The 24013-nt window shown below is 40.1% G+C and overlaps 1 protein-coding gene and 1 long non-coding RNA gene across 8 annotated transcripts in view; one reads left to right on the top strand and one right to left on the bottom strand.

Moving 5' to 3' along the window:
- elna (elastin a) overlaps window positions 1-24013 on the bottom strand; it is a 227255-nt gene that overhangs the window by 111183 nt on the left and 92059 nt on the right. For 6 of the 7 annotated variants that reach the window (XM_073053627.1, XM_073053632.1, XM_073053626.1 and 3 more), the window contains 7 exons: window positions 10868-10915; window positions 7967-8002; window positions 6725-6760; window positions 5227-5262; window positions 4216-4272; window positions 1870-1905; window positions 951-1058 (listed from right to left, as the gene is read on the bottom strand). In XM_073053627.1, coding sequence (XP_072909728.1) covers window positions 951-1058; window positions 1870-1905; window positions 4216-4272; window positions 5227-5262; window positions 6725-6760; window positions 7967-8002; window positions 10868-10915 — 357 coding nt within the window. Of the gene's footprint in view, window positions 1-950; window positions 1059-1869; window positions 1906-4215; window positions 4273-5226; window positions 5263-6724; window positions 6761-7966; window positions 8003-10867; window positions 10916-13614; window positions 13651-14329; window positions 14378-17020; window positions 17069-24013 lie in introns of all 7 variants that reach the window. The other variant, XM_073053633.1, reaches the window with a different exon arrangement.
- On the top strand, window positions 12038-14615 carry LOC140731806 (uncharacterized). The gene is made up of 3 exons (XR_012099922.1): window positions 12038-12088; window positions 12187-12252; window positions 14304-14615. It is a non-coding gene; the product is annotated as an uncharacterized lncRNA (long non-coding RNA).

The following is a 24013-nucleotide window of genomic DNA, read 5'->3' as shown; positions in this document are numbered from 1 at the left end:
CGAAATTGTGCTCCATGTAGATGTGCTCATTGGTGAAGAGGTCTTTACCCATGGTAGACTGGGCTGTACCTGCTACTTTTTGTAGGCTTTTCCATTTAAAGGCATTAGTGTTTCCATTCCAGGTTGATGCACCAGGTAGTATACTCTCCACCACACATATATAGAAGTTCATCAAATTATTAGATGACATGCCAAATCTTTGCAAACTTCTCAGAAAGTAAAGACGCTGCCATACTTTCTTTGTAATGGTACTTGCATTCTGGACCCAGGAAAGATCCTCTGAAATGATAACACTGAGGAATTTAAAGTTGTTGATCCTCTCCACCTCTGATCCCCAGATGAGGACTGGCTCCTGGGCTTCTGGTTTCCTCCTGACGTCAATTATCAGCTCCTTGGTCTTGCTGACATTGAATGAGAGGTTGATGTTGTGGTACCAGTCAGCCAGATGTTCAGTCTCCCTCCTGCATGCTGATTCATCACCACCTTTGATTCTCCCTATGACAATGGTGCTGTCAGCAAACTCAAAATATGGCATTGGAGCTGTGCTTAGAAAGAGAGTAGAGCAGGGTGCTAAGCACACAGCCTTGTGGTGCACCTGTGCTGAGGGAGATTGTGCAGGAGATGTACCAGTCCAAACTGACTGGGGTCTGCAAGTGAGGAAATCGAGGATCCAGTTGTGTAAGGAGGTACTGAGGCCTAGGTCTTGGAGCTTGGAGCTTATGTGGAGCCAGATGTACAATGTTGGTGGCTCTTCACCATTTACTCCGTTGAAGTGCAATTAGATCAAAAAATACCAGCAATTCAAGTGACAAACATGATATCAAATATGTAAATATTCCTTTTCTGGGTGGTACGATGGTGATGGATTGCTGTCTCTTTATCTAGATTCTGTGTGTTGCTAAACCCATGTTAAAGGTGCATTCATAAGATAGTTATAAGTGAAAAATTACCAGGGACAGCCCCTGCAAAGCCGCCTGGAAAACCTCCTGGAAAACCTCCTGGAAAACCTCCTGGAAAACCTCCAGCTGAAATCCTGGGAAGCCCTCCTGGAACAGCACCTGAAAGGTCAGCACAAAGGAAGGTGTGTATTTTCTAGGTTCTCTACAAAGCTCACAAAATTGCACGGTATCAATATTAAATTTCTTATTCTTATTATACTTTTATTTACTATTAGAGATTCTGTATTGTGACTGAAGTTTGTGTACTTTCAGTTACTTCAGTGAGATAGAAGAAAAGGTATTTGATGAGGAAGAGTAGTTCTATTATTTAGGATTTGGATGTGTCTATTATGCAAAGTGGTTGTGCAAATATATGCATTATGATGAAAAAATGAAAGTATTTCAGATTTTTGCCCTCCGTAAATTTTACAATGATACTCTGGTTAGTAGTAAGATTGCAGTACTTCCACAAGTATTCCCTTATAATTAACACACAAGGCACGCAACATTCAATCAGTTATCAAGATCAAAGGCATTAATGAGTATTTGAAAATTCTAAATGTATGAATGGCAGATCTGCACCTTGAATTTTCTGATATTTATTTTAATTATATATTTTTGAAAGTTTTGTTGTTTTCAATATTTTCTACACAAAACAGTAATATTAATATAATTTTTAAATATTTAATAACACATTCCTTTACTAGGGAGATTACTAAGATGTCTTTGCAAACCAACTGTTTCTTTATCCACGTACAAGAGAAAATCTGCAGATGCCGGAAATCCGAGCAACACACAAAAACTCCAGCAGTTTGTGTGCGTTCCTCAGATTTCCAGCATCTGCAGATTTTGTGAACATGAGAGTTTGTCCGTTACTTTTCCCAAGATGCAATGGGACTATTGATCGAATTGCGAAAATAGGAAAGTTTACCTGCGTATTTAGCTGCTTTGGCTGCTGCGTAACCATCTGCAGTGTGAGAGAATTAACGAGTTATGAGCCGAAAGAGTGAATAATATTATAGAGATCAACTGTAGGACAATCTAGAGAAAAGTAATTTCTGAAATATTCAATATTAATAACATTTGCTTCAATCCAACTCATAATGTGACATTTCAAGTGGAATAAAAAGCAATTCAGTCACGAATTCCATATTTCCACATTCACTTCATGGCCACGTTATTAGGTACCTCCTGTGCATACATACTTCCTGTATCCAATAAAGTGGCCACTGAGTGTATATCCATGGTCTGCTGTTGCCCATCCATTTCAACATCCATTTCTGACATGTTGTAAATTCAGTGATACTCTTCTGCACACCACTGTCGTAACACATTCTTATCTGAGTTCCTGTCACTTCCCTGTCAGCTCAAACCATTCTCCTCTAACATCTCCCTTTAACAAGGCATTTTTTGCCCACAGAGCTGCCATTCATTGATAACTCTAGAGACAGTTGTGCATAAAAATCATTGGAGATTAGCAGCTTGTGGTTTACTCAGACCTCCCCATCTGGCACCAACTAACATTTCATGGTCAAAGTCACTGTGGTCACATTTATTCCCTATTCTGATCTTTGGTCTGCACAACAATTGCACCTCTTGACCAAGTCTACATGCTTTTATGCATTGAGTTGCTGCCACATGATCGGCTAATTAGATATTTGCATTATCGAGCAGGTGTACCTAATAAAGTGGCTATTGAATGTAGATCATGCATAATTCCCCTTACTGAGGGCACTCTACACCTGAGCATTATGTATAGTAGTTGAAGGGTTAAGTTACTTGTAAGTAGTCAGTATCTAAGTGATTGATACGGAGCTTGAATCCTACCATGATACTGAAGGATTACATTTAACTAATTAAATAAGTTTGGACACTGTAATGGTGACATGAAGTCACCAAACTGGCATAAAAACATAGCAGCTCTAATGGTTTCCTTCAGGGAAGAAAAGCTGTCTTTATTATCTGATCTAACAGTATGTTACTTTCTACACACCAATGAACTGACTCTACCTGCCTCTTCATCTCAGGGGTACAGGGGAAAATAAAAACTGTCAGAGTTAAGGATGCCCACAGCCACAGAGATCAGATAGCACCAGATTGTAAGGGCAAGGGTTCTCAGCTTTGTCACCAGTCACAAAGTTACCGAACAGAACATTCACTGAGCTGGGCCAACTCCTAGGCTCCATGGAGACCTGTGCAAACTTTATTCAGCAAATGCTAATCAATACTCCACTGAATGTTTGCTGTTATAAACCGAAGTTATGATAGAGGTGCTTGAATCTTCACCATTCAGACTTCTGTGGATATCTTTGAAAATGGTGTAGGATTCTGATAGATGGTTGGTTGCACATGCCAAGAGCATCTTCCAACTCAAATTATTTTAATGAAATCATGAAAGTGTGATGTCAGAATTTCACATTTTTTGAGGAGCTGATCAAAAAAATTGGTGCTTCTAAGAAAACATTTTAAAATTCATCTTAGATATTAAGAGCACAACTAGAAATAGCAAACAGTCACTAGATTTTTCAGAAGGATTTTCAAATACTTAATGAGTGAAGTTACGACATGAAGGTCACTAATTGGAATTTCACTTTTGGCAGCATAAATTACACGGCAAATCAATGAATTTCTTTTCTATAGTTGTGCTTCTAGTGAGAAGAAAAATTCCTGCTGCTTGTGGATAATGTTCTAGGAATCTGAAGCAACATACTCAAAATGCCAGAGGAACTCAGCAGGTCAGGCAGCATGTATGTAAATGTGCATGGAAATGTCGACATTTTGGGCAGCCAGCCTTCTTCAGGACCTAAAAGGGGGAAGACGCCAGAATAAACAGGTTGGGGGAGAGGAAGGAGGCTAGCTGGAAGGTGATAGGTGAAGCCAAGAGAGTGGGAAAGGTAAAGGGCTGGGGAAGAGTCTGATAGGAGAGGAGAGTGGACCATAGAAGAAAGAGGAGGAGTAGGACACCCAGGGAGAAGTGATAGGCAGCTGCGAAGAGGTCAAAGGCCAGAGTGGGGAATAGAGGAAAAGGGGAGGGGAAGGGATTCTTTTTAAACCAGAAAGAGAAACTCCAGATTGAGTGTGGTCTCATCTTGCCACAAGAGGCGGCCATGGACTGACATGTCAGGACGTGAATAGGAATCGGAATTTAAATATCTGGCCACTGGGAAGTGTTCTGGGGATGTATGTATCATTGTCAATAAAAGTTGAAACCAATAAAACATACTCATTTCAACCAAGCTTAAAAATATATTGAATAAGTTATTAAAAGCTGAATTACCAGGAGCAGCTCTGGCTATACCCCTTGGAACACCAGCTGAAACCCCAGGAATCCCTCCTGCAATATCACCACACGGAGATACAAATTAATATATATTTTGTGCAAAACTCACTGAATTCCATAATTGTAATGCTGAGAGCACCTTATTATACTAAGACTGCCAATTACAAAGATAAAATGCTGCTTTAATTTGTTGTTACAACAGATCCATAACATGTTGAATGAAATTATTGAAATCAAAGAGCAGTTTACCCTATTGCTTATATTCTGGAGTTGACAATCATATGACCTATGTCAACACATGCAGTATGATGAAAGATTTCTGAATGCTCCAATTTTCCATCCTATAAAAATTTTGGAAACATGTCTGATACAATCAATGAGTAGCAATAACAGTTGTGTAAATATTGGAGCATGCTCAGGAATATTTCCTCACACCTAATAGGACTGTAGCATCCTGGTTAGCATAACAAGTTATAGTACCAGCGACCCAGGTTCAATTCCCGCTGCTGCCTGTAAGGAATTTGTACGTTCTCCCCATGACTGCGTGGGTTTCCTCCGGGTGCTCTGGTTTCCTCTCACAGCCCAAAAATGCACTAGTTGGCAGGTTAAGTGGTTATTGTAAAGTTGTCCTGTGATTAGGCTAGGGTTAAATCAGGGGTTTGTTGGGTGGTGAGTCCCAAAGGACAGAAAGGGTCTATTCCGTGCTGTATCTCAATAAGTACAACATGGAGTGAATTGCAATGACAAAAGACACAGTGAGATACAGTAGCAGGTAGTTCTACCTCCTTCTGTTTACTTCACCGTTCACTTTCATCTCCTATTTGTCTTGTAGATCATTCCCATTTATATGCATTGATCACAGGTACAACAAATAGAGACATAGCATTATTCACTTGAGTTAATAATAATAATAATAACAACAAGAAGACTGGCTTAATAATAGCAAGAACTTGCAAATGAGGATTGGCATGAATTAGTTTCCCTAAGCTTCAGATGGTTTGGACTAACCTCCATATTTAGCTGCTTTGGCTGCTGCGTATCCATCTGCAATGGCAGAAGATTGACAACTTATGATAATGAATAGTACAGACAGACAGACATACTTTATTGATCCTGAGGGAAATTGGGTTACAATGAGTTATGCTGAGATGATCAAACACTCACCCTCCTTCCAGAGGAAAAAAACTATTTCTGACATATTTAGTATTATGGCAGATTATTCAAATCCATCCATCAAAATAACAGTGTCGAGATTACAAGTAAAATAAGAAAAAGCTATTTGTCTGTTAATTCCTTATACTGTAGTTTCATAGGTCTTGTTTGAATTATCTTAGTCTGGCCACATGGAGTTTGGTCAATGAAACTACAGTAGCCTTGTGGTTAATTTGCAAGAATGATAGCCAGATGCCTAAAGTTTGATTCAAGGATATAAATTCGAATTTGACAAGTGAATGGAAAATATGAATTCAAGAAATAAATCTGGAATTGAAGTGAAATGGCTAGTCTCTCTGTGATCATGAAACCACAGAACTGTAGTAAAAACCTCATCTGGTCCACTAATATCCTTAAGGGAAGAAAATCTGCATTCAGGGAATATTCACCACATATGTGCCGGACTGAAGCAAAACCGAAATGTTCTTAGCTTCAATGGTGTAGGGTTTTTTTTTTAAGAACCGTGTTCAATGGAACAGATCAGTTTAAAATGGTGAAAACATTCTTACCACTTGAAAATTAGTATGCTTCCAATCAAGTGGCTGTAAATGGCATTGTGGGATTAGACTATAAAATTGTTATTTTTCTTGTTTAACTTTGTTATATTTGTTTGTATTTTTAATATAAGCACCTATATACATGTTCAGCATGGTTTTCAGTGGCTATGGCTGCCTCTGTATTTTTCTGGAAACTTCTTGGTTTCAGTGGCAGGTGTCACGTGACTTGAAACTAGCTACTTAATTGGTTAACTAATATCTGTTGTGATTTCAATGGGATTTACTTTTATCAGCGGTCTGGTATGAGAGGACCGGACCTCCTTTGTTCTCTCTCCTTCTTCTCTTTCGCTCTTCATGCTGCTTCTTCCCTTCTGTTCTTTGTTCTTGTAGCACTTAATAAAACAATTGCAAGCAACAAATTTCTTGCCTCCTTAACTTCTGAAGAACCTTTGGATCACAAAAGAATCAGGATCCAACAGCATGTAAAACGAAAGTGAGTTATTTTCTTGCCTAATCATAGAGCTTCTCAAACTAAAGGCTCATATTTACAAGAGGTTCTCAAGCCAATATTGATAGGTGGAGAATCCTGAGTCTACTGTGGGGAATTTCAATTCACTCTTTTCGGGCCAGTTAGGGTAATACATTATAGCAGATTTGTGCCATTTTTCTAATCCAAAAGTAGCAAATGATTTAAAAAAATCAGAGACCAGTTTTGTGGGACAAAGCACACATAGCTGTATTTATAAAAGTTAGAACCATTTTCATAAACATCAAAAATATGAATAAATGAAATTTACCGGGAACAACTCCTGTAACACCCCTTTGGACGGCACCTGGAATATCAACACAAGAGACATACAATCACTGTGTGCAATTCTCTTCACCACACTGCAGGAAGGATGTGGGGCTTCGGGAAGGATGCAGAAGAGGTTTAGTAGGATACAGCCTGGGTTAGAATGAATGAGTTACAAGGAGAAGCTGGACAAACTTGTGTATTATTTCTGGAATACTGGGGGCTGAGGGGAGACCTGGCAGAAGTTTATAAAGTTATGAGAGGTATCGATAGAGTAAGCAGTCAGAATATTTTTCACAGGGTAGAAATGTCAACTTTGAGAGGACATGCATTGAAGGAGAGAGGATGAAAATTTAGCTATGCAGGCAAGTTATTTTGACTGAAGATCGATAGGTGGCTGGAACGATCTTTCAGGAGTCATCGTGGACTCAGATATCATAGTCGAGTTTAAGAGGCCATCATATAGACACGTCAATATACAGGGATTAGGAGGGAATTGGATCATGTACAGGCAGAAGAGGTTTAGTTTGATTTAGCACAGAAATCATGGACCGAAGTGCTATATTGTTCTATGTTTCATGTTAATTATCAATACACTACATAAGTAACGGACAATGTTAATATTACTGCTAAATACATTTTGTTATATTTAACACTATCCATCTAAAATGTGAATCACAGTTTTTATTCCCTATAAAAACAGGTTCTGGATTGTGACCAAAAGTTCAAAAATACTTTAATTTACTTGAACGAGATGGCAGAAAGCATCTTTGATGATAAAATAAAAGGAAGTTGATTCAATTATTCCGATAATGGATGTGAAAATCCTGGAGGTATGAAGGGAAATAAATTTCAAATGGTGTTCTATTGAATCATTAAATGGCATATAGACTACTTCAAGTATTGCAAATGCACATTGTATTCTCACACTGCTTATATACAAGGACTGTGACATTGTAGTAACAAATTCTGCTCCTGAGTAACAGAAGAAAGCAGGTCTGTGCCGATGTGCCTATTCCCCATTCAATTTAGTTTTGTACTTGTGGATTAATTCTATATTTATGCCGTGTGTACTAACAATGCTTAAATACAATACATTCCTGCATAACAGATTATTACCATTCTCTTTAAACTGAGGCAGCTTTATCCATTTTCACTTTAGCAGATGCAAGCAAAGAAAATGAGTATGAGAACTTGGATGAATTAATCCATTAACATGCAGGGGCACCAAAGATAAAAGATTTACCTGCAAGTTTAGCTGCTTTGGCTGCTGCATATCCACCTGTAGTTATAATGGATTAACAAATTATGACAGAGTTGATTACAAGTAATGCCAAACATGACATGTTACATGACAAATCCCTTCTCTCCGAAATACATAGAACATTGAACAGTACAGTAAAGGAGCGGGCCCTGTGGCCTACAACGTTGTGCCAAGCCAGCTAAAAAGTAAATCAAAACCCTCCAAAAACTAATCCCTCCTACCTACACAACATCTGTATCCTTCCACCATCCTCGCATTCATGTGCCTATCGAAACACATCGTAAAAGCCTCTACACCACCATACCAGGCAGCACATTCACCACACTCAGAATAAAAAACTTACCCCTCACATTCCTTTTGAACCTACCCCCTCTCACCTTCAATACATGCCCTCTAGTATTAGACATATCTACCCTGGGAAAACGATACTCCCCATCTATGCCCCACATAATCTTATAAAGCTCTATCAGATCTCCCCTCAGCCTTTGCCATTCCAAAGAAAACAACTCAAGTTTGTCCAACCTTGCATGATAGCACACACCCTCTAAACCAGGCAGCATCCTGGTGAACCTCTTTTGCACCCTCTCCAAAGCCTCAAAGTCCTTCCTAAAGTGAGGTGACCAGAACTGGACACAACACTCCAGATGTGGCCTAACCAGAGTTTTATAAAGTTGCAACATAACCTCCTGACTTTTGAACTCAATGCCTCGACTAATAAAAGCTACTATTCCATCAGCCTTCTTAACCATCTCATTGACTAGCCACTTTCAAAAGAGTTATGAACTTGGATCCCAAGAACTCTCTGCTCAACAACACTGTTAAAGGTCTTGCACTTAAAAATATACTGTCTCCTTGCATTTGCCCTAATTTCAATATTAATAAATCTTATTCAAATCTAACATCCAAAGTACCTTAATTGCACTAAATGTGGAATTAAGGGCATTTTAACATTAATTCCATTCTCTTGCAAAGACGATGTGCAAATGATTTATGGTATCTTAAATAGCCTTGCAACAGATTGGATCAAAAAAACACAAGCTAGAAGAAATGGTGACAAGATGACTGGATAAAAATTAATTGACCAACAACAGATACACGAGAGATTCTGCAGATGCTGGAAATCTTAAGCAACACACACAAAACGCTGGGTGAACTCAGTAAATCAGGCAGCATTAAAGAAGGGGAAAAACAGTCAACATTTCAGGCTGAGACCAACAATACTGGGTGGCAAATAAAATTCTCCAGCTCGTGGATCCTTTGTAAATTTTCTTCAGTAAATGATGAAGATATTCTGCATCTGAAGATCTGCATATATGGGCTGGTTCACTGGGACTAATCTTGAAGCTTTGTCACTCACTTTCCATTAAAAATGTCAAGTTAATATAGAATGTTGACAGGAAACTTGAATTGTTTGTGTACATCTTGCAGCTCCAGTGATAGGTTATTAGACCACTGAGTTTGCTTCACCATTTGATCAGAGCTGATTTATTTTCTCTCTCATTCTCCTGCCTTCTCCTCATAACTTTTCATGCCCTTACTAGTCAAAAACCTATCGACAAAGATGAAAATGTCTGTAGATGCTGAAAATCCAAGCAACACACACAAAACGCTGGAGGAACTCAGCGGGCCAGGCAGCATCTATGGAAAACAGTTTTGGGCTGAGACCCTTCATCAGGTCTCAAACTCCCAGAACCTATCAACCTCCCCTTTAAATACCAATGAAACGTGAGACTCTGTCACAGGAAAGCGGCATCAATCATCAGGAACTCCCACCACCAAGGACATTCTCTCTTCTTTCTGCTGCCATCAGGAAGAAGGTTCAGGAGCTTTAGGACTCACACCACCAGGTTCCGGAACAGTTAATACCCCTCAACCATCAGGCTCTTGAACCAAAGGGGACAACTTCACTCAGTTTCACTTGTCCCATCACTGAAATGTTCCTACAACCAATGGACTCGATATCAAGGACTCGATATTTATTGCTTATTTATGTATTGTAATTATGTCTTTCATTTTGTATTTCCACAGCTTGTTTTCTGTACTCTGGTTGAACACCCAAGTTGGATGGTCTTTCATTGAATCAGTTGTGATTAGTAGTCAATAGGTTTATTGAGTGTGTCAACAGTAAATGAATCTCAGGGTTGTATATGATGACATATATGTACTTTCATAATAAATTTACTTTGAAATTTGAACTTTTTTTGAATTGGCCCCCACAGCCATCTGTGGCAATGAATAATACAGATTCATTCCCTCTGGCTAAAGAAATTTCTCCTCCTGTCTCCACTAAAGATATTCTGAGGATATGTCCAATGTTCCAAGGCTCTCCCAGTTCTGGATCCAGTCTCTCCATGTCCATTCTAGGTTTTTCAATATTTGCTGGGTTTCAATAAGGTGGTCCACTAGTCTTCTAAATTCGAGTGAGTACAGACCCATAGCCATCAAACACTCCTCATACGTTAACCCTTTCATTTCTAGAATCATTCTTGTAAACCTCTTCTGGATCCTCTCCAATGTCAGCACGTTCTTTATTAAATATGGAACACAAAACTGCTCACAATTTTCTAAATGTGGTCTGACAAATGTCTTATAGAGCCTCCGCATTACCTCCATGCTTTTGGTCTCTGTTTGAAGAATATGACGTTTAGGAGAATTTTCTAAGCTCAAAAACTTTGACAAAAGCCATATCTGGAGCTGTCTGTTAAAAGTTTCTGTGACAGGAACCTTACTGCCTTGTCTATGTTAACCAAATGGGATACATGAAAGCCTAGACCCTGGCTGAACCTTGCTAATGAGGCTCAGGAAATTTTTGGTTTTGAATCTGAACTAGATAAACACATTACAATTTATTATGCAGAGATGGCAAATTCCAGCGCAGATTACCTGGAACACCTCCTGGAATGGCTCCTGGTACACCTCCAGGTACAGCACCTGAAATGGCATAAAGCAGAGTGTTAAGTAAACCCAACTGAAGCTCCATCTTTATAGCAAACACAGTATCAGTACAATTCCAATCACAGGGATGGATTGCTATTTTCATTTATTTACCGAGAACAAAATAAACAGCATAATGATGAATCATTTATTCTGAAGCGTGACTTAACCATTACTAAAGGTGCCTGAAAATTAATGCAATTTAATGAATTAAAGTGCATATTAACAGCAAATAAATTGCATAAGTTTTAAAAATACAGTGTTTATTTTGCTTTACACAGATCATATACAGTTCACTGTCTGGGAGGCTGGATATTCACATACAAAGGACAGTGAAATGCACTCCCTCTCTTTCCGTAGTTGCTATCTGACCTGCTGAGTGTTCCTGACATTCTATGTACTTTTCCTCAAATTTCCAGTATCTTCTGACTTTTTTTAAAAAAAATTCTCTTTTAGTCATTGGCTCTTGCTGCTGTTCAATCTCCCCATCTCACATTTCCATCTCCTACTCCACACAATCCCTGGTTCCCATTTTTCTGTCTGCTATTTGATATTACCTCTTTCTTACATCCCCACTCTTGCTCTCGAGTCTCCTGGTATCAGTCTACCTCTAGCAGGATGACATGGTAGTGAAGTGGCTGGTGCAACTGCCTTCCAGCAAGAACAGTCACTGATCTGGGTTCGATTCCTGCCATTGTCTGTAAGGAGTTTGCACCTTCACCCAGTGACCACGTGGGTTTCCACCAGGTGCCCCTACAAACCAAAGTCCTACGATACGTTACCGGGCTGGCAACTGCAGATCTGGGTTCAAATCTTACCTGTGCATCTGGGGATCTTAAACGGTTAATGACCTGGATTCTGATTTTCCTCCAGAGAAACTTTAGCACATTGACCTCAGTAAATCAAAGTAATGAGTATGGAAGTTGGGAAGTTATGTTGAAGTTGTACAAGTGTAACCGGGTGACCATAGAATCTTATTCAGTATTGTAAAAGGTTTACTCAGGCATTCATCCGGGCAATGCGAGAATGGTTGTCTGTGCCTTTAATTGGAGATGGTGACGTCATTACGCACCCACGGGATAGCGGGGAGACCATTTTGCTTTTGGGTGCCGAAGCTGGTAGGGCGTTGGGATCAAGTTCCCCCCGAGGTGCTAGGCATGGTAAGGAAAGGTGAGCATAAATTTACGATATCCATGTGAATTTGTTTATGCTTGTTGGCGAATCGAGAATATTGGTAATTTGACATGTTTTACATGTGGACGCTTTAGATTTTCATGAGTAAAGAACTTGACGCTGGATAGCGTGGCTTGCAAAGTTCCTCACCAGCCAAGCAGGTCAGTCTTCCTGTAATTTAACTACCAGGCAATATCTTGTAAAAGTTGTGCCAAAGTGTACCTTTTGTCTAACTTTATGGTATCATGACTGATTGTGCACGTAACAGCATAGCGTGAATGTTTAGTCTCTGTTCGGGGGTTCAGCATGGGTGTACTAAAAAGTAGAAAACATCTCAGACGAGATGTACTTGCTTACATTTTTCACTGCTATGTATAAGATACAGGGTTGGGGGGATTCTAATGTTGTTTGTATTGTGTTCCTTCAGAATTGCCACTACCGTATTAGATCTGTTTTAGTTTTGTATTAGTACTGTTTCAGTACTGTGTTAGTTTTATGCGATTTTCTTTGTATTTTATACTGCATATGCAATTGGTTGATTGTAAAGTCATTCGTTTTGCTTTAAGACCATCTTCTGGCACTTAAACATCTAAAATAGATAAAGGAATTAAAACCCAAAAAAGTAGTTGTTGTCCTGAGTGTGTACTTTTCCCCGGGCTACAACACAAGCGTTACTGAAGCCAAATTTGGAGAACTGTGTACAGTTCTGGTCACTTAGCTACAGATAAGATTTACAAAGAAGTTGCTAAAACTTGAGGATCTGAGTTATAACAAAAGGTTGAATAGGTTAGGAATTTATTCCCTAGAGTGTAGGAGAATGAGGGAAGAGTTGATAGAGGTATACAAAATTATGAAGGGTATAGGAAGGGTAAATTCAAGAAAGGTTGGGTGAGACTAAACCTGAGGTCAAGTGTTAAGGATACAGGTGAAATATTTCAGGGGAACATGAGGTGAAACTTCTTCACTCAGAGGGTGGTGAGAGTGTGGAATCAGCTGCCAGCAGAAGTAGTAGATGCGGGTTTGATTTCAACATTTAAGAGAAACCTGAATAGGTGCATTAATATTCTGAGGGTGGGGGGTTGTGGAGGGCTATGGTACTGGTGCAGATTGATGGGACTTGGCAGATAAACAGTTCAGCAGAACTAGATTGCCCGTAGTCCGTGTTCCTGTGTTGTCGTGTTCTATAACTTGATGTCTCTTGTCTTCCCACACTGGCTCTGCTTAGTCCACATTCATCCATGTATTCTCACATGTGCAGGACCACCTTTTGTGCTATCCCTCTCCTCTCCTGTGCACAATATCTCCTCTCAGGCTTTTCTACACCTTTCCTGCTATCCCTTTCCCCTCCTCTTTGTTCTCTCCCTTCCTCCTCACACTCCCACTCTCCCATTTTCACTTCTGCCCTCAAACCCTCTCAGCTGTTTGCTTGCATCAGAAATACTCCTCTCCATTTTCCTCCTTTCTTTCTACTCTGCTGATTAGTACAGAAATATTTTCATTTTAAACACCTTTAACAGATTTACCTGCATATCTAGCAGCTTTGGCAGCTGCATATCCTCCTGAAATAACAGAGATTGACAATTTATGGCAGGGATAACCAGCATTTTGATTTTCTCATTAACATGTACCTCAGCATTTCCTCCTTGCTTTTACATTCCAGTCCTCTTGAAATTAATGTCAACATTGCATTTCCCTTCCTTACGACCAACTCAACCTGCAAGTTGACCTTAAGCGAATCTTCCACAAGGACAGTCAAGTTCCTTTGCTTGTCCAGTTTCTGCATTCACTCCCCATTTAGAAATTAGTCCATGCATCAACATGATGACATTTCTGTGGTGAGCCGCCATCAATTATTTTGTTTATTCCTACAATTTAAGTACTTTATGTATCTATACCTTAGCAAAGAATTCCTGAAGTTTCTGTGAGATTGCAGCCAATAAATCTGTTAGGTCACTTTGCTGTTGGTCGGAGCTTGAAATCTATGAATTTAGTAACCATTTCCTGAGCTCGACAACTTTGTTAAAAGGCATATCTGGAGATGGCTTGCTTCCGTTAAAAGTTAATGTGACAGATCTCTTACTGTCTTATGTATATTATCCATCTGGGACACACAAGAGATCTGATCCTGGCAGAGCCTTGCTAACGAGGTTCAGGAGATTTTTGGTTATCTGTGAATCTGAACCAAATAAACATATTACAATTTATTATTTAGAGATGGCAAATTCCAGCGGAGATTACCTGGAACACCTCCTGGAATAGCTCCCGGAACGCCTCCAGGTACAGCACCTGAAATGGCGTAAAGGAGAATTATACTCATTAAAATATTACATTAAACCAAGCGAAGTTCTAGCTTATTGATGCAAACACAGTAAGTATCACTAGAACTCTAATCACGGGGATGATTTGCTGTTTCCATTTCTATCAATAGCAGAATAAAGAGTATAACGAGGAATCAGTTATTCTGGTTTTGTCAATTAATCAGTGTTAAATGTGACTGAAAATCAATGCATACTTAATGAAATAATTGTGCATGTTAACAGCAAATAAATTGCAGAAGTTTTAAAAACTACAGTATTTATTTTGCTTTATACAGATCATACACAGTTCATTGTCTGGGAGGCTGGATATTCACACATCACCTGCCAAAGGACATTGAAATGCACTCCCTCTCTTTCCATAGATGCTCTCTGACCTGCTGAATGCTCCTGAAGTTTTATGTTTATTCACCTCAGATTTCCAATAACTTCAGGCTTCTTTTTAATTTTCCCTTTTAGTCATTGACTCCTGCTGATGCTCAATTTGGCCATGTTGTGTTTCTATCTTCTGCTCACTCCTCACCTATTCCTTAAGTCCCCAATTCCCTTTCTCCTGTCCACCATTTCATATTTCCCCTTTCTTACATCCCAATCCCCTTGCTCCCATTCTTGCTCCTGAATCTCCTGATCTCAGTCCCTCTCTTGTAGGATGACATGGTAGTGAAGTGGCTACTGCAATTGCTTTACTGCAAGAATGGACACCGATTGGGGTTCGATTCCTGCCATTGTCTGTAAGGAGTTTGCACCTTCACCCAGTGACCACGTGGGTTTCTACCAGGTGCCCCTACAAACCAAAGTCCGATGGTTAGGGTTTGGGCTCATAAGCTGGGGGCATGCTGGTTGGGCACCAGTGATAGTGCAATTGATACATTACTGGGCTGGCACCTGTAGATCTGGTTTCAAATCTTACCTGTGCAACTGAGCATCTTAAACCACTAATAATCTGGATTCCGATTTTCTTCGATAGAAATTTGAGCGCATTGGCCTTCATAAATCAAAGTAACGAGTACAGAAGTTGGGAAGTTATGTTGAAGTTGTACGAGACATCAGTGGGGAGTAATTTGGAGAATTATATCCAGTTCTGGTCACCTACATACGGGTAAGATTTACAAGGCAGTTGCTAAAACTTGAGGATCTGAGTTATAGGAGAAGTTTGAATACATTAGGAATTCATTCCCTAGACTTTAGGAGAATGAGGGGAGATTTGATAGAGGTATAAAATATTGTGAAGGTTATAGATAGGGTAACTTCAAGTAGGCTTTTTCCAGTGAGGTTGGGTGAGACTTAACTAGAGGTCATGTGTTAAGGGTATAAGGTGAAATGTTAAAGGGGAACATGAGCTGAAACTTCTTCACTCGGAGGGTGGTGAGAGCGTGGAATCAGCTGCCAGCAGAAATAGTGGGTGCAGGTTTAATTTTATCATTAAGGAGTAATTTGAATAGGTGCACTAATATTCTGAGGGTGGGGGGTTATGGAGGGCTATGGCACTGGTGCAGATTGATGGGACTTGGCAGATAAACAGTTCAGCATGGACTAGATGTGCCGTAGTCCGTGTTTCTGTGTTGTTGTGTTTTATAACTCGATGTTCTCTTGTCTTCCCACACTGGCTCTGCTTAGTGCACATCAATCAATGTATTCTCACATATGCAGGACCTCATTTGTGCTATACCTCTCCTCTCCTGTGCACAATATCTCCTCTCAGGCTCTTCCACACCTCTCCTGCTCTCCCTTTCTCCTCCTCTTTGTATGCTCTCTTCCTCCTTGCAATCCCTGCTCCCTCTCTCCCTTTTTCACTTTTGCCCTCAAACCCTCTCAGCTGTTTGCTTGCATCAAAAATACTACACTCCTTTTTCCATTCTATTCTGCTTATGAGTACAGAAATATTTTCATGTTAAACGCCTTTAACAGATTTACCTGATTATTTAGCAGCTTTGGCAGCTGCATATCCTCCTGAAATGATAGAGTTTGACAATTTATGGCAGGGATCACCAGCATTTTGACTTTCTCATTAACATGTGCCTCAGCATTTCCTCCTTGCTTTTACATTCCAGTCCTCTTGAAATTAACGTCAACATTGCATTTCCCTTCCTTACGACCAACTCAACCTGCAGTTTGACCTTTAGGGAATCTTCCACAAGGACACACAGGTCCCTCTGCTTGTCCAGTTTCTGCACTCACTCCCTTTCTAGAAAATAGTCCATGCACCATAAAATGATGACATTTCTGTGGTGAGCTGCCATCAATTATATTTGTATATTCCTGCAATTTAAGGACTTTACGTATCTATACCTGAGCAAAGAATTCCTGAAGTTTCTGTGAGATTGCAGCCAATAAATCTGTTGGGGTATTTTGCTCCTGGTCTGCACTTGACGTCTACCAAATTCATCAACATTTCCCAAGCCAAACAACTTTGTCAAAAGGCATATTTGGAGGCAAGTTGCTGTTTGGTAAAAGTTAACGTGATAGAGCTCTTACTGACTTGTGTAAGTTATCCAACTGGGACACACAAGGGGTTGCTAATGAGGTTCAGGAGATTTTTGGTTATCTGTGAATTTGAAACAGATAGTGCATTGCAATTTATTATGTAGAGATGGCAAATTCCAGCGGAGATTACCTGGAATACCTCCTGGAATGGCTCCCGGAACAGCTCCAGGTACAGCACCTGAAATGGCATAAATGAGAGTTACACTCATTAAAATATTAAATAAACCCAAGTCAAGTTCTACCTTATTGATGGAAACACAGTAAGTATCACTACAATTCCAATCACAGGGATGATTTGCTGTTCCCATTTCGATCAAGAACAGAACAAAGAGTATAACGAGGAATCGTTGACTCTGGAGTTGTCAATTCATCAGTATTAAATGTGACTGAACATCAATGCATATTAATGACTTAATTGTGCATGTTAACAGCAAATAACTTGCAGAAGTTTTGAAATATATAGTGTTTATTTTGCCTTGTGCATATCATATACAGTTCATTGTCTGGGAGGCTGGATATTCACACATCACCTGCCAAAGGACATTGAAATGCACTCCCTCTCTTTCCATAGATGCTGTCTGACCTGTTGAATGCTCCTTAAGTTTTATGTTTATTCACCTCAGATTTCCAATAACTTCAGGCTTCTTTTTAATTTTCCCTTTTAGTCATTGACTCCTGCAGATGCTCAATTTGGCCATGTCATGTTTCTATCCTCTCCTCACTCCTTACCTATTTCTTCAGTCCCCAATTCCCTTTCTCCTATCCACCATTTCATATTTCCCCTTTCTTACATCCCAATCCCCTTGCTCCCATTCTTGCTCCTGAATCTCCTGATCTCAGTCTCTCTCTTGTAGGATGACATGGTAGTGAAGGGGCTAGTGCAATCACTTTACAGCATGAACAGACACCGATCAGGGTTCGATTCCTGACGTTGTCTGTAAGGAGTTTGCACCTTCACCCAGTGACCATGAGCGATTCCACCAGGTGCCACCACATATCAAAGTCTGATGGTTAGGGCTAGGGTTAGTAAGCTGGGGACATGCTAGTTGGGCTCCGGTGATAGTGAAATTGATACGTTACTGGCCTGGCATCTGTAGACCTGGGTTGAAATCTTACCTGCACATTTGAGGATCTTAAACTGTTAATGATCTAGATTCTGATTTTCCTCCAGAGAACTTTTCACGCCTTGGCCTTCATAAATAAAAGTAATGAGTACAGAAGTTGGGAAGTTATGTTGAAGTTATATGGGACATCAGTGCGGCGTAATTTGGAGAATTTTATCCAGTTCTGGTCACCTACCTACAGGTAAGATTTACAAAGAAGTTGCTAAAACTTGAGGATCTGAGTTATAGAGAAAGGTTGAATAGGTTAGGAATTTATTCCCTAGAGTGTAAAGAATGAGGGGAGAGTTGGTAGAGGTATAAAAATTTATGAAGGGTATAGGTAGGTTAAATTCAAGTAGGCTTTTTCCAGTGAGGTTGGGTGAGACTAAACTAGAGGTCATGTGTTAAGGGTATAAGGTAAAATTATTAAGGGGAACATGAGGTGGAACCTCTTCACTCAGAGGGTGGTGAGAGTGTGGAATCAGCTGCCAGCAGAAATAGTGGGTACAGGTTTGATTTTATCATTTAGGAGTAATTTGAATAGGTGCATTAATATTCTGAGGGTGGGGGGTTATGGAGGGCTATGGTACTGGTGCAGATAGATGGGACTTGGCAGATAAACAGTTCAGCATGGACTAGATGTGCCGTAGTCCGTGTTTCTGTGTTGATGTGTTTTATAACTCAATGTCTCGTCTTTCCACACTGGCTCTGCTTAGTCCACATCCATCTATCTATTCTCACATATGCAGGACCTCCTTTGTGCTATCCCTCTCCTCTCCTGTGTACAACATCTCCTCTCAGGCTCTTCAACACCTCTCCTGCTATCCCTTTCCCCTCCTCTTTGTTCTCTCCCTTCCTCTTCGCACTTCCTGCTCCCCCTCTCAGTTTTTCACTTTTGCCCTCAAACCCTCTCAGCTGTTTGCTTGCATCAATAATATTCCTTTCCATTTTCCTCTCTCTCACTTTCCACTCTGCTTATTAGTACAGAAATATTTTCATTTTAAACACCTTTAACAGATTTACCTGCATATTTAGCAGCTTTGGCAGCTGCATATCCACCTGAAATGACAGAAATTGACAATTTATGATAGAAATCACCAGCATTTTGACTTTAACATCAAAATGTACCTCAGCATTTCCACCTTGCTTTTACATTCCAGTCCTCTTGAAACTAACATCAACATTGCATTTCCCCTGACCTTTAGGGAATCTTCCACGAGGACACCCAAGTCCCTTTGCACATCCAATTTCTCCTTTTACTCACCATTTAGAAAATAGTCCATGCATCATAATATGATGACATATCTGTGGTGAGCTGCCATCAATTAGTTTGTATATTTCTGCAATTTAAGGACTTTATGTATCTATACCTGAGGAAAGAATTCCTGAAGTTACTGTGAGCTTGCAGCCAATAAATCTGTTAGGTCCTCTGCTCTCAGACACTGCTTGACGTCCACAACAGTCATAAGCATTTCCTAAGCCCAACAACTTTGTCAAAAGGCATAACTGGAGATGGCTTGCTTCCGTTAAATGCTAATGTCACAGAACTCTTACTGGCTTGTGTATATTATCCAACTGGGACACACAAGGGCCCCGATCCAGGCAGAGCCTTGCTAACAAGGTTCAGCAGAGTTTTGGTTATCTGTGAATCTGAACCAAATAAATACATTGCAATTTATTATTTAGAGATGGCAAATTCCAGCGGAGATTACCTGGAACACCTCCTGGAATGGCTCCCGGAACGGCTCCAGGTACAGCACCTGAAATGGCATAAATGAGAGTTAAACTCAGTAAAATATTAAATAAACCCAAGTGAATTTGTATTTTGTTGATGTAAATACAGTAAGTATTATTACAATTCCACTCATGGGGATGATTTGCTGTTTCCATTTCTGTTAAGAACTGAATAAAGAGCATAATAAGGACACGATAAGGTCTTTTAAGAGACCCCTCGACAGGTACATGGAGCTCAGAAAAATAGAGGGCTATGGGTAAATCTAGGTAATTTCTAAGGTAAGGACATGTTGGGCCAGCTTTGTGGGCCTGTGATGTGCTGTAGGTTTTCTATGAATCGTTTATTCCAGTTTTGTCCATTAATCATTATTAAATGTGACTGAAAATCAATGCATATTTAATGAATTAATTGTGCATGTTAAGAGCAAATAAATTGCAGAAGTCTTGAAAAAGACAGTATAGTGTTTATTATGCTTTATGCAGATCATATACAGTTCATTGTCTGGGAGGCTGGATTTTCTTAAATATGCAGTACCTCCTTTTGTGCTATCCCTCTCCTCTCCTCTCCTGGGCACAATATCTCCGCTCAGGCTCTTCCTCACCTCTGCTGCTCTCCCTTTCCCCTCCTTTTTGTTCTCTCCCTTCCTCCTCACACTCCCTGCTCCCCCTCTCCCTTTTTCACTTTTGCCCTCACACCCATTTGCTTGCATCAAAAATACTCCTCTCCATTTTCCTCCTCCTTCCTTTCTACTCTGCTTATTAGTAAGAAATATTTTCATGTTAAACGCCTTTAACAGATTTACCTGCATATCTAGCAGCTTTGGCAGCTGCATATCCTCCTGAAATGACAGAGATTGACAATTTATGGCAGAGATCACCAGCATTTTGATTTTGTCATTAACATGTACCTCAGCATTTCCTCCTTGCTTTTACATTCCAGTCCGCTTGAAATTAACGTCAACATTGCATTTCCCTTCCTTACGACCAACTCAACCTGCAAGTTGACCTTAAACGAATCTTCCACAAGGACAGTCAAGTTCCTTTGCTTGTCCAGTTTCTGCATTCAATCCCCATTTAGAAATTAGTCCATGCATCAACATGATGACATTTCTGTGGTGAGCTGCCATCAATTATATTTGCATATTCCTGCAATTTTAGGACTTTACGTAATGTGGTGAACTAGATATACCTGTCTGACTGCTCCTGTGGCTCCTCCCACAGACCCTGCTGTCTGCTCCTGTGGCTCCTCCCACAGACCCCTGTATAAAGGCGACTGTGGGCTGCTGCTCTCCCTCATTTTCCCCAGGATGTAGTGCTGTTTATTCTTCCAGTCAATAAAAGCCGATATCTCGCTTCCTAAGTCTCAGCGTGAGTTATTGATGGTGCATCACGTATCTGTACCTGAGCAAAGAATTCCTGAAGTTTCTGTGAGATTGCAGCCAATAAATCTGTTTGGGCATTTTGCTCCTGGTCTGCACTTGACGTCTACGATATTCATCAGCCTTTCCCAAGCTCAACAACTTAGTGAAAAGGCATATCTTGAGGTGACTTACTGTCTGGTAAAAGTTACTGTGACAGAGTTCTTACTGATTTGTGTAAATTATCCAATTGGGACACACAAGGGATTGCAAATGAGGATCAGGAAATTTTTGGTTATCTGTGAATCTGAAACAGATAATGCATTGCAATTTATTATGCAGAGATGGCAAATTCCAGCGCAGATTACCTGGAACACCTCCTGGAATGGCTCCCGGAACGGCTCCAGGTACAGCACCTGAAATGGCATAAAGGAGAGTTATTCTCATTAAAATATTAAATAAACCCAAGTGAATTTGTATTTTGTTGATGGAAACACAGTAAGTATCAAATCAATTCCAATCAGAAGGATGATTTGCTGTTTCCATTTCGATTAAGAACAGAATAAAGAGTATAACGAGGAATTGTTTGTTCTGGAGTTGTCAATTCATCAGTATTAAATGTGACTGAAAATCAATGCATATTTAATGACTTAATTGTGCATGTTAAATTGCAGAAGGTTTGAAATATAAAGTGTTTATTTTGCCTTATGCATATCATATACAGTTCATTGTCTGGGAGGCTGGATATTCACACATCACCTGCCAAAGGACATTGAAATGCACTCCCTCTCTTTCCATAGATGCTGTCTGACCTGCTGAATGCTCCTGAAGTTTTATGTTTATTCACCTCGGATTTCCAATAACTTCAGGTTTCTTTTTAATTTTCCCTTTTAGTCATTGACTCCTGCAGATGCTCAATTTGGCCATGTCATGTTTCTATCCTCTCCTCACTCCTTACCTATTTCTTCAGTCCCCAATTCCCTTTCTCCTATCCACCATTTCATATTTCCCCTTTCTTACATCCCAATCCCCTTGCTCCCATTCTTGCTCCTGAATCTCCTGATCTCAGTCTCTCTCTTGTAGGATAACATGGTAGTGAAGTGGCTAGTGCAATCACTTTACAGCATGAACAGACACCGATCAGGGTTCGATTCCTGCCATTGTCTGTAAGGAGTTTGCATCCTCACCCAGTGACCACATGGGATTCCACCCGATGTCCCCACAAACCAAATTCCAATGGTTAGGGTTAGGGTTAGTAAGCTGTGGGCATGCTAGTTGGGTCCCAGTGATACTGTAATTGATACGTTACCGGGCTGGCAACTGTAGATCTGGGTTCAAATCTTACCTGCGCATCTGAGGATCTTAAACTGTTAATGATCTAGATTCCAGAGAACTTTTTTTATGACTTGGCCTTCATCAGTCAAAGTAATGAGTACAGAAGTTGGGAAGTTATCTTGGTGTTATAATGAGACATTAGTTGGGGGTAATTTGGGGAATTTTATCCAGTTCTGGTCACCTACCTACAGGTAAGATTTACAAAGAAGTTGCTAAAACTTGAGGATCTGAGTTATAGAGAAAGGTTGAATAGGTTAGGAATTTATTCCCTAGAGTGTAAAGAATGAGGGGAGAGTTGGTAGAGGTATAAAAATTTATGAAGGGTATAGGTAGGTTAAATTCAAGTAGGCTTTTTCCAGTGAGGTTGGGTGAGACTAAACTAGAGGTCATGTGTTAAGGGTATAAGGTAAAATTATTAAGGGGAACATGAGGTGGAACCTCTTCACTCAGAGGGTGGTGAGAGTGTGGAATCAGCTGCCAGCAGAAATAGTGGGTACAGGTTTGATTTTAATATTTAGGAGTAATTTGAATAGGTGCATTAATATTCTGAGGGTGGGGGGTTATGGAGGGCTATGGTACTGGTGCAGATAGATGGGACTTGGCAGATAAACAGTTCAGCATGGACTAGATGTGCCGTAGTCCGTGTTTCTGTGTTGATGTGTTTTATAACTCAATGTCTCGTCTTTCCACATTGGCTCTGTTTAGTCCACATCCATCTATCTATTCTCACATATGCAGGACCTCCTTTTGTGCTATCCCTCTCCTCTCCTATGTACAACATCTCCTCTCAGGCTCTTCCACACCTCTCCTGCTATCCCTTTCCCCTCCTCTTTGTTCTCTCCCTTCCTCTTCGCACTCCCTGATCCCCCTCTCAGCTTTTTCACTTTTGCCCTCAAACCCTCTCAGCTGTTTGCTTGCATCAATAATATTCCTCTCCATTTTCCTCTCTCTCGCTTTCCACTCTGCTTATTAGTACAGAAATATTTTCATTTTAAACACCTTTAACAGATTTACCTGCATATTTAGCAGCTTTGGCAGCTGCATATCCACCTGAAATGACAGAAATTGAAAATTTATGAAAGAAATCACCAGCATTTTGACTTTAACATCAAAATGTACCTCAGCATTTCCACCTTGCTTTTACATTCCAGTCCTCTTGAAATTAATATCAACATTGCATTTCCCTTGACATTTAGGGAATCTTCCACGAGGACACCCAAGTCCCTTTGCACATCCAATTTCTCCTTTTACTCACCATTTAGAAAATAGTCCATGCATCATAATATGATGACATATCTGTGGTGAGCTGCCATCAATTAGTTTGTATATTTCTGCAATTTAAGGACTTTATGTATCTATACCTGAGGAAAGAATTCCTGAAGTTACTGTGAGCTTGCAGCCAATAAATCTGTTAGGTCCTCTGCTCTCAGACACTGCTTGACGTCCACAACAGTCATAAGCATTTCCTAAGCCCAACAACTTTGTCAAAAGGCATAACTGGAGATGGCTTGCTTCCGTTAAATGCTAATGTCACAGAACTCTTACTGGCTTGTGTATATTATCCAACTGGGACACACAAGGGCCCCGATCCAG

The sequence above is a fragment of the Hemitrygon akajei genome, chromosome 8, assembly GCF_048418815.1.
Source record: "Hemitrygon akajei chromosome 8, sHemAka1.3, whole genome shotgun sequence".
In the NCBI taxonomy this organism is placed as follows: Eukaryota; Metazoa; Chordata; class Chondrichthyes; order Myliobatiformes; family Dasyatidae; genus Hemitrygon; species Hemitrygon akajei.
This window is presented reverse-complemented; position numbering and strand designations above follow the sequence as displayed.